General features: G+C 48.0%; 2 protein-coding genes across 3 annotated transcripts in view; one reads left to right on the top strand and one right to left on the bottom strand.

Moving 5' to 3' along the window:
• Positions 1 to 437: 437 nt before the first annotated feature.
• On the bottom strand, positions 438 to 5274 carry ERAL1 (Era like 12S mitochondrial rRNA chaperone 1). Of its 2 annotated transcripts, XM_070394148.1 has the most exons (10): positions 4986 to 5274; positions 3150 to 3277; positions 2932 to 3009; positions 2752 to 2798; positions 2306 to 2367; positions 2026 to 2138; positions 1686 to 1934; positions 1431 to 1580; positions 1255 to 1335; positions 438 to 1140 (listed from the first exon to the last, which is right to left on the bottom strand). In XM_070394148.1, the coding sequence occupies exons 1-10, from the start codon at positions 5272 to 5274 to the stop codon at positions 973 to 975; spliced, it is 1365 nt and encodes a 454-aa protein (XP_070250249.1). In that variant the 3' UTR covers positions 438 to 972. The 2 variants fall into 2 exon arrangements, with proteins under 2 accessions (XP_070250249.1, XP_070250250.1); XM_070394149.1 differs by lacking the exon at positions 1255 to 1335 and having other exon boundaries at positions 1057 to 1140; positions 1377 to 1580.
• Positions 5275 to 12398: 7124 nt separating this feature from the next.
• FAM222B (family with sequence similarity 222 member B) overlaps positions 12399 to 13504 on the top strand; it is a 64027-nt gene continuing 62921 nt past the window's right edge. The window contains exon 1 of the mRNA XM_070393049.1: positions 12399 to 12502. The gene's annotated coding sequence lies outside the window, so the exon portion shown is untranslated. The remainder of the gene's footprint in view (positions 12503 to 13504) is intronic.

A 13504-nucleotide genomic window follows, 5' to 3' on the forward strand; every position in this document is an offset into this window, starting at 1 on the left:
GCTCTCCCTGCCGCAGCGCTCTCTAAGCCATGCTTCCTGTGACCCCTGCAGGGCCCTGGCTGGGATATCATCGTATACTGTAAGTTTGCAATGAGACACTACAGTATAGATGATGTACTAGTCCGGGCACCCTCAGCTCTGGAGCCTGATGAGAAGGGCAGAGGATGCCACAAGCCCACCTCGCTCACGATCAGCCTATCACAGCCTGCCTTCGGACAGGGCACTTGGGAATGGCGAGGAAACCGTTACCATTACTGAGTTTAGTAATGGTAACGGTTCTCTTGCTGCACCCAGAAAACGTGCCAAGAAGAGACCTCAGAACGCTGGAGCAGACGACTGGAAGGGAGGGAGACTCCAGCTCAGACAACAGGGTGGGGGTGAGGGAATGGGTAAGTTTTCTCTTTTCTGTTCTATAAAAATAAAGGTGAGAACCAGAATGCTTGTCTTTTCACTTTATTAGCATCCAAGAATGGGGAGAATGATGGGGTGGGAGGTATCAAGGACTTGGGGAACAGGTGGGAGGCACTATTGCACTCAGGACACATGGGTCCTTATATGACTTCAAGGTGGAGGATCTGAGAGGGGAGGAAAAAGATCTCCTCTCTGGGGGGTGGGGACGGCTGGGGAGAGGTCAATGGTGGGGGGGAAGGAGACTTATGTAACACTTGTAACAATAAAGAATTTTTTAAAAAAGGTCTCTCTGCTAACCACTGGAAACTCAGGGAGAAACTCTGGGCCCAATGACAGGAGGAAGCAGGGTGGCACTGCTCCCACCAATGGGCCAACTTCTAGACCAAAGTATCTGTGTCCCCAGTGAGAGGAATTACCTGGGGACTGAGCTAAGATAGGTTCCTTCCTTCAACACAAGACCAGGCTGGGCAGGGGCTGAGCAGACTAGGCCAGGCAGAGTTAGCCAGTCAGTATCCATGCCCCTCACTAGTCTCTGCAGGTTCCAGGCAGGGACGATTCTGGTCAGTAGCTCCTGCTAGAAGCATGGGCTGGGAGAGCAGAGGGTGGTCCATCGAAGAGCTTCACAGAGAGGTGTAGCTGAACATCACAGAGAAAGATGTTCATGAGGTCGCGGCCCACCTCATCTGCAATCCGGGAGATCAGGCTCCCCTTCGGACCAATCAGGATCCTCTGAGGGTGGGATAAAAGAGAGGGACCCTGAGCCTACTCTCAGGGCTCCCAAGCAAGGAGAGAACCCCTGCCTAATAGAGTCTTACTCTCTCCTCCAAGCCCAGCCCCGCTTACCACATGAGATTCTTTGGGCACCAGAAGCCTCTGTACAATCACCAGCTGCCCACTTGGCCCTTCCTCCCACACAACTGTTTTCTGCACAAGGAAACATTAGTCAGACAGGTCCATACCCCTACCTCTCTGGGACCCAGCTGGTGGAGAGCCCCCAGATCCTTTCACTGGGCCTGTACCTGCTGCACACTGTAGGGCACCTCCTGGGGCAGGTGCTCTAGGAGTTTCTCTCGGATGATGTTGGAGCAGATCTCCTCAGGTGTCTGGCTAGTGAGGACTTCACTATGGAACTCCCAGGGCCCCGGCCGGGCCTGTGCCAGGAGGTATTGCTGTGGGTACAGAGGGAGTAGATGAGCATCTCAGTTCCAACCAGGGCTTTCCTACTCACTCTCACTTCCAGTAGGAACTCTGAGGCTTGTCTTCACCCGACTGACCTTTAGTATTTTCACATCCTCCTGGCTTAGGGCTGACAACATGAAGATCTCTTGGAAGTGGGGCCAGCCAATCCTCCGAGGGCCTCCAACAGACTGTGTGTTTGGGTCCTTAGCTGCTGGGCTGGGGCAATTGATGCCTGGCTGTGACGGGAAGGCCTGCCTTATCTTGAGCTTCTTGCCATTGACCACCCCTTCAGTGAGGGCTGCCGTGAGCTCCAGGAGAACTGATTTCTGCTTTAGGCAATCTACCTGGGCATGGGGGATGGGCAGAGGGTGTGTGGTCAGCAAGGTGGGGGCCTTGAAGGAAAATAAACCCCTTCCTCAGGTATGTGGTGTTCACCTTGTTCATGACAAGGATGCTGGGGACTTGCGAGAACTGGGTCAAGCACTGGAGCACTTGGGGGCTGAGCTGGTTCCGAGTCCACTTGTCAGAGACATCCACAAGAACCATAACTGGAAGAAGTTGGAAGGGTGGGGAGAACAAAGAAATGACCACTCTTTTCCTCACCCCCCAAGAACTTCCAATGCATGAGCTCTGGCCAACCCCATCTCCCAAACTATCAGGAATGAGAGGCCACAACAGTGAAAACTGGGCTTCAGATTCCCATCATGAGCCTAACCCAGATCAGCGGATTCCATGCTCTTCCATGGGTCTTCCAACAAAGAGAGCTCCAGATTGTGCCTGAGGGACAAACATGTAAGTCAGGAAGGGCTTATGAGGGATTTACTCCTGATAAGGGATGGGGTGTGATAAGGGGGTTTTCCAGCCCCGATGATGGAATTTCCCCACCCACTCTTCAACACGTTTCCCTTTATATTATAAACCTGTGGGTCGAGACCCCTTTGGGGGTCGAACGACCCTTTCACAGGGGTCGCCTAAATACATCCTGCATATCAGATATTTACATTACAATTCATAACAGTAGCAAAATTACAGTTATGAAGTAGCAATGAAAATAATTTTATGGTTGGGGGTCACCACAACATGAGGAGCTATATTAAAGGGTCGCGGCATTAGGAAGGTTGAGAACCACTGCTTTATAACTCTTGTTTCCATCATAATTACCTTTTTTTTTTAACAGGGCTGATCAGGCCAGGTGTGTCAAGTAGAATCTAAAATCAGAAAAGAAGGTTTCTCAGACCCCCAGCCCTCAGGAGGAAAGATATGATTGGGAGTGAGAGAAAGGCCACCCTTGATGTCAGGAGCCCTTTGAGCTTCACCCTCTGTCCTGTCGCAGGTACCTACCACCTGAGCCTCTTCCTCTGTGATGACCCCCAGAGCCTGGCAGCGAGTAGTGTGCACCTTCTTGGAGACAGGAAACACCTGACAGAAACAAAGAAGTTCCAAGTGAGGTCCCAGGTCCCTTTAAAACAATACATGGAGAGATGAAAAGTGTGTGTGTGTGGGGGGGGGGGGGGGAGGCGGACAGGGGGGAATAGGGGGTTGTTGAGGATGTAGCATACTTTTCGGCCCAGCAGCTGGTTGGAGAGTGTTGACTTTCCTGCATTCGGGGCACCCAGAATGGCCACTCGTAGGACTCGGGGATTCGCAGGCATGTTGGGGGGATGAGCCAAGAGGAGAGTCTGCTCATCTGTGGGGGGACAGGAGAGGAGTGAGAGAGTACAATCTGGATCCTGTCAGGCACAAAGTCCTACCCACCCACAAAGGGAGTAGGGATACAAGATTAGGTACCAGGTTGAAGCTGAGACTTGGCTTTGAGACTTTGTCCATTAACTAGTTCATATGACTTTATCAAGTCCTCTAACCTCTCTAAATTCCTTAGATTTCTCATATGTGAAATGAAGATGATATTGATGATACCTACTTATAACTTTCTTTTTTTAAAAAAATATATTTTATTGACTTTTTACAGAGAGGAAGGGAGAGGGATAGAGAGTTAGAAACATCGATCAGCTGCCTCCTGCACACCTCCTACTGAAGATGTACCTGCAACCAAGGTACATGCCCTTGACCAGAATCGAACCTGGGACCCTTCAGTCCACAGGCCGGCGCTCTATCCACTGAGCCAAACCGGTCAGGGCTATAACTTTCTTTTTTTTTTTTTTTTTTTTTTTTTTTTTTAACACATTTTATTGATTTTCCACAGAGAGGAAGGGAGAGAGACAGAGAGCCAGAAACATCGATGAGGGAGAAACATCGATCAGCTGCCCCCCGCACATCCCCCACTGGGGATGTGCCCGCAACCAAGGCACACGCCCCTGACCGGAACCGAACCCGGGACCCTCCAGTCCGCAGGCCGACGCTCCATCCACTGAGCCAAACCAGCCTCGGCAACTTTCTTTAGACAATTAGAAATTGTGTGAAACCACTCAGCACAATACCTGGCACTTAATACTCAGTTACTAACAAAACAAAACAAAACTCAATTACTGTGTGGAACTACACTGTGTGGTTGTGCCTGTAAATATATGTACATGAGAACACAGATAGACCAGATAAAGCCAGACATCCCTCCAGCCCTGACAGTCACACCTTCCTATGGGGTAATGAAGGCTCTGAAAGCATTGAGTCTTTTTGTATCAGCTTCTTATGATATTGCATTACAATGACCAGTTTATATGTCCAAACTCTAGTCCAGCGGTTCTCAACCTGTGGGTTGCGACCCCTTTGGGGGTCAAACGACCGTTTCACAGGAGTCGTAAGACCATCGGAAAACACATATATAATTACATATTGCTTTTGTGATTAATCACTATGCTTTAATTATGTTCAATTTGTAACAATGAAAATACATCCTGCATATCAGATATTTACATGACGATTCATAACAGTAGCAACATTACAGTTATGAAGTAGCAACGAAAATAATTTTATGGTTGGGGGTCACCACAACATGAGGAACTGTACTAAAGGGTCGCGGCATTAGGAAGGTTGAGGACCACTGCTCTAGTCCATACCACTCCCTACTGGAACAGAGGGCGCTATTTCCCAGGTGTAATTCATGTCTTGCCAAGTACAGGGGGTACTTAATTGGATCGAGTCAGCTTCCCACGTGGGGTCAGCGAGCCACAACTCTGCCTGGCCTGTGGTCCTTCAATCGGGTGCTTTGTGAGCGTTTCTGGTTGTGACCAGATGGGCTCCGTCTGGCTCCCAAACTCTTAGAACCTGGCATCTCTCCCCTCTGAGATCCTTCACTGCTCCTCTCTCTCGAGGCCCTTAGACTGTTTTCTATAACACCGGGCCAAAAATAGGATCTCCAGATTGAGGGTTTCCCCCGATACGGTACTTTCAGTGATAAAACCGTGACAGTCCCGGGCAAATCCATCTGGGCCCTTTACCTCTGTTCATGGACACGGCGGGGACGCGAGGAGTCAACGTTAACGAACTGTCGGGCTGCGAGAGTCCGAGGAAGCGGTCCAGGGCTGAGTTCGGGCCATAACGCCTGGAAGCCGAGGCCGAGAGGGGACCAGAGGAAGTGGCGCCTGCCACACGGGACACGCACCTCCGCTGACAGCCCAAGAGCGACGGGAACCGGGTCGCCCACTCCCTCGCGGCGACAGGGCCCAGCTGCCAAAACCCCAACACTGCTGGAAAGAGCGCAGCCCCGCGCCGCCCGGGGGCCGCCATGACAGCCGCAAAGCACTCCGGGAATTGGCCGGGAGCTCCCCTGCGATTGGACAGAGCGGCAGGAAGCGAGCGAGTGGAGAGAGCTGGATCGGCCCAGAGAGGGAGACGCCAGCGACGTGGGAGGGGGTGCGGAAGAACTACTCCGGAAACTGGCCGATATCCAGAAAAGGGAGAAGGAATTATTTAGAATGTGAGCATCATGGTCATTTTGGAGTACTATACACATCGTGTTTTCTTTTCTGCCAGTTTTGTAAAAGGCTCCGCTAGCCTAGTGTCCTGAAAAACTACATCTCCCACAAGGCCAAGCGGCAGAAAGCGTTCTCTCAGCGCCAGATTTCACCCAGCTGGAGAAACCCGCGCACCGCAGGAGCAGTGGTCGTGGCGAGGCAGCGGGCACTGTTCCACCGGGCCCCGTAAGGGTCGTTTCAGTCCTCTCCAGTCTCAGGATTGCAGGTCCTCTCCCGGTTCCACACTGAGCTTGTCTAGCGGTCGGAGCGGCGCCCGGCAATCTTCACTTTCACTGTAGGCGAGCTTCCTGTGAGGAGTGGTGCCTGGGTCGGTTTCCCTGATGGGCAGCTTCTCCCGATTTCCCTCCTGTAAACCTCAGCTACTGTCTCCTCCCTAGGGTCCTTCCATTCTGGAGAAAAGGCAGAGGGTCTGCAAAAGGAGAAGAAGCTGTTCAGCCATCTAGGATCTCCCAGACTGCCTTAGTGGCCTGTGGAAGTTGACTTACCTTGGCCGATTTGTGGCCTTAAAGCCCCCTTCATCCTTTGAAGTTTCTCGATCAGACTCTTGAAATTGAGAGAGAACTGCTGCGGGAATTGAAGGGGATGGGAATGCATTAAGTATATACTGTATACAGGCTCTGTCAGGATTCCGGGGATACACCAGTAAACAAAACAGACAAAATTCTTCCATCACTTGTCTCCTGGGGGCTGTGTGTATGTGTATGTGTGATGTTAGTGACCTGTCAGGAACAGTTCGGTATAGTGATCTGGGTAAAAGCCTAAATGGAGTGGGTTTAAGAGAAAATGAGAGGGGAGGAATTAAGGATAGCCAGAATATATATATACTCTTCCCAGAGGAGCAGAGCAGAAGGCAGTGGTAACAGAAGAGGGGAGAGAGGAGTAGGGTTAAGAGAGAGTTTTATTTTCTGGTTTAAGATGGGAGATTTTGTTTGTTCATAGCAATGACCCCGTAGAGAGGGAAAAATTGATGATACAGGACAGAGAGGAGAGAATTATTGGAGGATGGTGAGAACCAGCTGGCTTAGGCTGCTGTTGTAGGAATGGAGGCTGAGTGTCCAGAGAGGCTGAGTGACACAGCATTGACAGAGCCAGGGCAGCCAAGTACGCTGATGGTTTGCACATGGCACCAGGTTCCAGCTTCAGGCTGCCTGCTCTATTAGTGGAAGAAACAGCTTTCTGGGAACATGATATTCTGGATGTTCTTTGGGCACCCATATGCCCAAAAAGCAAGATGCCACTAAATACAGGACAGCCAGCACTCAGGAAAATACGAAATCTTTCATGGACAGCAAGGTGAAATGCATTTTAGCTGCAATTAAGGTGAAAGGAAATTACTGGTTAAACAGTGAATGAAGAGTTTAATTACATAAATGCAAAATTATTCAAGGAACACATATTAAGTACTACAGTTCTGGCAATAGATAGTACTATGGCAGAATTCCAGGGAGGATAAAAAAATTAGGGGAAATGAGTCAAAGTGCCTTGTTAATTCTCTTCTTTCCCGGAAAATTTCCCTCAAATGATATTGTGGGAGAATTTTGTATTTTGTGAGGTTAGGAGAGGCTCATCAAATGAAACAGGCTGTCTGGGTTCATATCTCAGTTTGACACTTACAAGTTATGTGAGTTTGGATAAGTTATTTAAACTTTCAAGTGTCAGTTTTCTCACCTGTAAAATGAAGATGATAAAAAGATATATGTTCATGTGAATCTATGATTGAACACAATATAGGCTGTCAATAAATGTTCATATCTTAAGGCTAAATGTTTTGCACCTCCAGAAACCTTTTCCATAAATTTCTTTTCTGTATGGACAATTTATCTCTACTGTACTCATGTCAGCATTTCTTAAAAATGCTTAGTTGATTTCATCTGGAAAGCAAAAAAACCCTCCCTGATTCCAAATCCTGTTTCAAATAGGTGTCATTTTATCTTATTAAAATAGTGCAGTGATGATGGTGGAAAGACTTAAGGGGATAGAATTGGGAGGAGATGGTGCCTAAAACTCTCCTATGGCCTCCTCTTCCAGCTAGGTTAATCCAAAGTCCTTGCATACATTGAGCCCTTACTCCTAAGGCTTCAGCCACATTGGCTTTCCATCTCTTAAATATACTAAACTCATTTCTGCCTCAGGGTCTTGAGAGTCTTTCATCTTACCAACCTCCTCATGGCCCCAGTCTGACCAAGTCACTCCCAGTCTCATTTTTTGTCACCCAATTCAAGGGAAAAATTTTCAGCTCAGTTGAATTTTTTCAGTCCCCAATTGCCTGGTATTCTCTTTTACTTGCAGGCCTTTCACTAGACTGTTCCTTACAAGATTGGTTAAATTTTCTCATAGGACCTTTCTTCCCTCCTGACACGGCAGTTTATAATATGGTGAATGAGCACACAGGTTATTGAACCAAAAACATCCTAGATTTGATTCTCAGATCCATTATTTATTGCATGGCCTGGGGAAGTAACTTCTCTCTACTTCAGTTTCCTCATATTTTAAAATAGGGATAATGATAGTAGGCTGATAGGGTTGTTATTATTACAAGAATTGATATGTGTAAAGTGCTTAGAGTAGTGCTTGGCACATAGTAAATGCTATGTAAGTGTTTGCTGTTATTGTATATCCTCTACTAGATTATGAGTTCTATGAATATAAGGAATATATATTTCACTACTGTAGTGCCTGCATTTAGACCAGTGTCTATATATATATATATATATATATATTTTTTTTTTTATTATTGATTTTTTACAGAGAGGAAGGGAGAAGGAGAGGGATAGAGAGTTAGAAACATCCATGAGAGAGAAACATCGATTCAGCTGCTTCCTGCACATTCCCTACTGGGGATGTGCCCACAACCAAGGTACATGCCCTTGACCAGAATCGAACCTGGGACCCTTCAGTCCGCAGGCCGACACCCTATCCACTGAGCCAAACCAGTCAGGGCTAGACCAGTGTCTTGTACAGAGTGGGTACTCAATAGATTTTTGTTAAGTGAGTGAATAAGTTACATCTTTCTCTGGATTGGCTCTCCCATTGTGGCATCAACATGTTTGCAGCAGTTCCAGCTATTACATCTTCTCATATGTAGTCTTAGTGGAAAAGAACAACAGACTTTCTCAGAAAGAAAATTCTTGTGCATTTTTGGCTCTGGCTGGGTTATGTGCCCATCCCTGAAACAATCACTGTAACTTAGGAAATGTTATGTGCTGATTGACTTAGGTCTAGGTTACGTGTTTATCCACATGGTCTGAAAGTGGAGTAAGGGTGGTTTCTCTGAATGATTTTCATTAGATATAGTGAATGAATGCTTGGCAGGAAAAAAAAATTCCACCATTCTGCCCTTGGTAATAAATTTAATTACGGAAATGGCACCGAACCGGTTTGGCTCAGTGGATAGAGCGTCGGCCTGCGGACTCAAGGGTCCCAGGTTCGATTCTGGTCAAGGGCATGTACCTTGGTTGCGGGCAATCCCCAGTAGGGGGCGTGCAGGAGGCAGCTGATCGATCTCTCTCATGGATGTTTCTAACTCTCTGTCCCTCTTCCTTCTTCTCTGTAAAACAATAAAATATATTTAAAAAAAAAGGGAAATGGCTCAGGAGACCTTTATGGTTCAAATATAAGCAGATATGCTGCCCTAGCCAGTTTGGCTCAATGGATAGAGCATCAGTCTGCAAACTGAAAGGTCCCAGGTTCGATTCCGGTCAAGGGCACATTGCTCGGGTTTGGGGCTTGATCTCTAGTAGAGGGTGAGCAGGAGGCAGCTGATCAATGATTCTCTCTCATCATGGACTTTTCTCTCTTCCTCTCTGAAATCAATAAAAAAATATATTTTTTAAATCTTTAATTTCTTTATTGGTTAAGGTATTACAAATATGTCCTCATTCCCCCCATTAACCCCCAACCCTCCCCAATAAAAATATATTTTTAAAAAAAGAAGATATGCTATCACCTGGCCAGTGTGACTTATTGGTTGAACTTTGACCTATGAATAAGGAGGTCATGGTTTGATTCCTGGTCAGGGCACATGCCCAGGTTGCAGGCTCGATCCCCAGTGTGGGGCATGTAGGAGACAGCCAATCAATGATTCTCTATAATCATTGATGTTTCTATCTCTCTCTCTTCCTTCCTCTCTGAAATAAATAAAAAAATATTTTTTTAAAAAAGAAAATATGCTGTCATACAGATTTCAGCAGGTCTTCCTGGGGGCTGTATGTGGTGTGGAGGTTGGGAAGGTATAGTTCCCAGAAGCTTCAGGGTCTGCTATGGCCTTCTTTTTAGTCATTCATTCATCAGAACATAATGTCTATATTAATTCTCCTCCTTTCTGACTTTGCAATTTCCCTAAGGTGCCAAATGTGCTCTCATTCCAAAGGGTAATACATTTGCAAGTAATGCCAACTCTTCTAAGCCAGAAGCTAGCCTCTGGGATAGATCCAGAGCCGTACCCACCGAATGTCCTGTCTATTGCCCATCACCCTGTTCTGTTAGCTATCGTATTTTACTCTACATATCCTCCTATATAATAAAAGGCAAATATGCAAATTGTCCCCTGGACCAGGAGTTTAACCAGGGGGTAGGGCCGGCCAGCCAACCACCCATGGCCCCTCCCCCCAGCCTGTCGGACCCTACCCATGCATGAATTCGTGCACTGGGCTTCTAGTGTCAAGATATAATTGTGTACGTGGGAGGCAACTCATACATGCCATCTGTACCTTTTTAAAAATATTTTCTTATTGATTTCAGAGAGGAAGGGAGAGGGAGAGATAGAAACATCAATGATGAGAGAGAATTATTGATTGGCTGCCTCCTGCACACCCCTTAAGTAGGGATCCAGCTGGTAACCCAGGCATGTGCCCTGACCTGGAATAGAACCAGTGACTTCTTGGTGCATGGGTGGACACTGAACCACTGAGCAACACTGGCCAGGAAATAAAAACATATTTAAAACAAAACAAAACAAAACATGCAATACCTGACTAGTTGGGGGCACTGACCTCTCTTCTCCTTGATCAGGGGTGGGGAACATCTGGCCGGCGGGCCGTATTAAGGCCCGTGAAATCATTTGGTCTGGCCTTGCCAAGGCGCTAGCGGTGGGTTAATTAAATGTTTGACCAAATATAGCAGGCTAATTTTTAAGTTGGTAATTTTGTATGACCCCTGAATGATGTTCCAAATATCCAAATGGCCCTTGGCAGAAAAAAGGTCCCCCACCCCTGCCTTAGATTGTCAAATAAAAAGAAATGAGAGCAGCCAACACAACAATAACCACTTGGTGTGAATTAATCAAAATTAGACCTATTTTTTTGTCAGATTGGCAAAAATCATATTTGTTGGTGTGCTGCAGAATTTTAATAATAGTTTGTGTGCTGTGAGATGAAAAAGGTTGAAAATCTCTGCTCTAGAGCCTATTCTTGCTTCTTTCCAAAATGAGGAAAATTTTCCTTAATCTTAGATTAAAAGTTCAAACATTTATCCTGGGACCAAGCCTAGAAGTACAGAGAATTTAACACCATTCACAGAAAAAAAAAATGGAACTTCTTTTTTTCTTCTTAATTTTTTACCTCCTGACATTATATCTTGGTCCCTATCTTTCCAAGCTCTGAATTGTAGAGGGAGACTGGGTTAGAGGTGTGATGGAAGAGTCATAGTGCTAAGGAGAGCTTAGTCTTTTTTAAGAAAAAATATTTTTATTGATCTCAGAGAGGAAGGAGAGGGAAAGATAGAAACCTCAATGATGAGATTCATTGATCGGCTGCCTCCTGCACGCCCCCTACTGGGGAGAAGATCAAACCCACAAACCCGGGCAAATGCCCTTGACTGGAATGAGCCCTTGAGCCTTCCGTCTGCAGGCCCACGTTCTCTCCACTGAGCCAAGCCGGCTAGGGCGAGAGCTGAGTCTTGTACCTCTTCTTCCCTGGGACTGTAGCGCATTGCCTGCAGCTTTCAAATTTGTGTTGTTGAATTCCAAGGACTCAATGGAGCCTGGACTCTTTTTTTAAAAAAATATATTTTATTGATTTTTTACAGAGAAGAAGGGAGAGGGATAGAGAGTTAGAAACATCGAAGAGAGAGATCGATCAGCTGCCTCCTGCAAGCCCCCCACTGGGGATGAGCCCGCAACCAAGGTACATGCCCTTGACCGGAATCGAACCTGGGACCCTTGAGTCTCCGAAGGCTGATGCTCTATCCACTGAGCCAAACCGGTTAGGCTGGAGCACAGTTGTCTAGGGGCTGATAGTTGGGCCTCCTTAAACTAAAGGTCTGGTTTTCCTTTACCGGTTTGCAAAAGGCTCAGGCTCTACAGTGAGAGCTGGAGAGTAGGGGATAATTAGCCTGCAAGTCCCTCAGTGGCACATATGAGATGCCTAGAAAATTTTCGTCCAATAAATAGTATGTGCTTGATAAACGGACTCCACTTAGCAGTGCCCCAGTGTATTCTGGGTGCAGTCGCCTCCTAGACAAGTGTACTCTGGGATGTCAAAGTTGCCTCTTACACAGTTATCCCCGATGCATTCTAGATGTGCTCATCTTGAAAGAAACCTAAACTTATCAGTGCTCCCCCCAGAGCACCTGAATTCAGGTCTTTAGGTGCGAGTGGGACCCAGAATCCTGGAAAGTGCCATTAAGTCTATAGTCCTTACGGGTCCGAACGTTTAGTAACCTAGGCAAAGTATTTTAGAGGCCTCGATCCCGGGGCAGCCGCCGCAGCCTCTAAGCTTAACGAGTCCTCGAGGCCCGCGGCCATGTTTACCTGAGACCCAGGGGTTCAGGGCATCAGGCACTGAGTCAGGCGCCCCCGAAGCGCACTGCGCAGGCGCGGGCGGCCCGCGAAGGCCCCGGCACTCCAGGCTGCGCAGGCGCAGGAGCGGCTGCCGGCGAGTCCCGACGGCGGCGGCGGCGACTGAGGGGCCGGGGCGTGGAGCAGCGGTGGCGGCGGCGGGCGGCAGCGGAGCAGCCATGAGGGCCGGGCCCAGTCACCGACAGTGAGTGGTGATGGAAGGAGGGAAGGGGTGGCTCGGTGGAAGGATACACGACTTGGGGGGTGAGGGTGGGCTCTGCCTGTCGGGAGGGAAGGGGCGTGGGGGAGGGACAGTTGGAGGTAATGACGGGCGAATTTGGGGCCCGGGTGGGCAGGTCGCTACCTCCAGGACTGGGCAGCTTTGTGGAGGAAATGGGGTGCGCGTTGCAGAGTGGAGGAGCTCACGACAGGGCCAGTGCCCCGCGCTGCCCCGTTTGTCATCGTCCCTTCCCCCAGGAGCTCTCTCGGTCGCCTCTCCCTTTCCGCTTCTCTCAGAGAATGGTCGCGGGGGGAGGGTAGTGGAGGATGGAAGCCCTGCTGGAGCTGAAGAAGCCAACTCGGATCCCGGCGGGGAAGGGCCGGGCGCCCGGAACGGTAGGCTGCTCAGGCAGGGCATGGAAACCGGAGCCCTCTGTTGAAAGCCGGCAGGGATCTAGAGGAAAGAGCTGGAGTTCGACAGGTTCCAACCCACGTCCACCACTGATTAAAGGCGATAGGAAATCTTGGGCAGGTCTCACTTAACATTTCTGAACCTCTGGGAGACGGAGTGATACAATGGGCTGTTGCGAGCATCACGTACGCGATTGAGATGGTTTATGTAAATTGTAAGAACTGAGCTGATGTTACTGATATCACGAGCAGTATTGTTGGATTTTAGACTTTGTTATTAATGGAATGACTAATTTCTTTGTCAAGGTTGAAGTGTATTGTTTGTAAAACCCCAGTAGGCACATAGGTGCTTTCCACTTAGGCACAGCAGATCGTGTGCAGAAATACCAGTTTGTTCTGTGATGTGACCGATTAGTCAGCAGACTTAGGTAGGAAAAAGACCATACTCGGGCATTCTGACACGCTCCTTACCCAAGAGGAAGGAAATAGAGGATGGAGGGCCAGTACGTTAAGTGCTTTCTGAACATCGTTCATTCAGGTTTGTTCCCTCATAGCACAGTTGGTAGCAATGTGTTGT

This window comes from Myotis yumanensis, unplaced genomic scaffold (genome assembly GCF_028538775.1).
Source record: "Myotis yumanensis isolate MYYU_CA2020_CCGP unplaced genomic scaffold, mMyoYum1.0.hap1 SCAF_16, whole genome shotgun sequence".
NCBI classification, from domain to species: Eukaryota; Metazoa; Chordata; class Mammalia; order Chiroptera; family Vespertilionidae; genus Myotis; species Myotis yumanensis.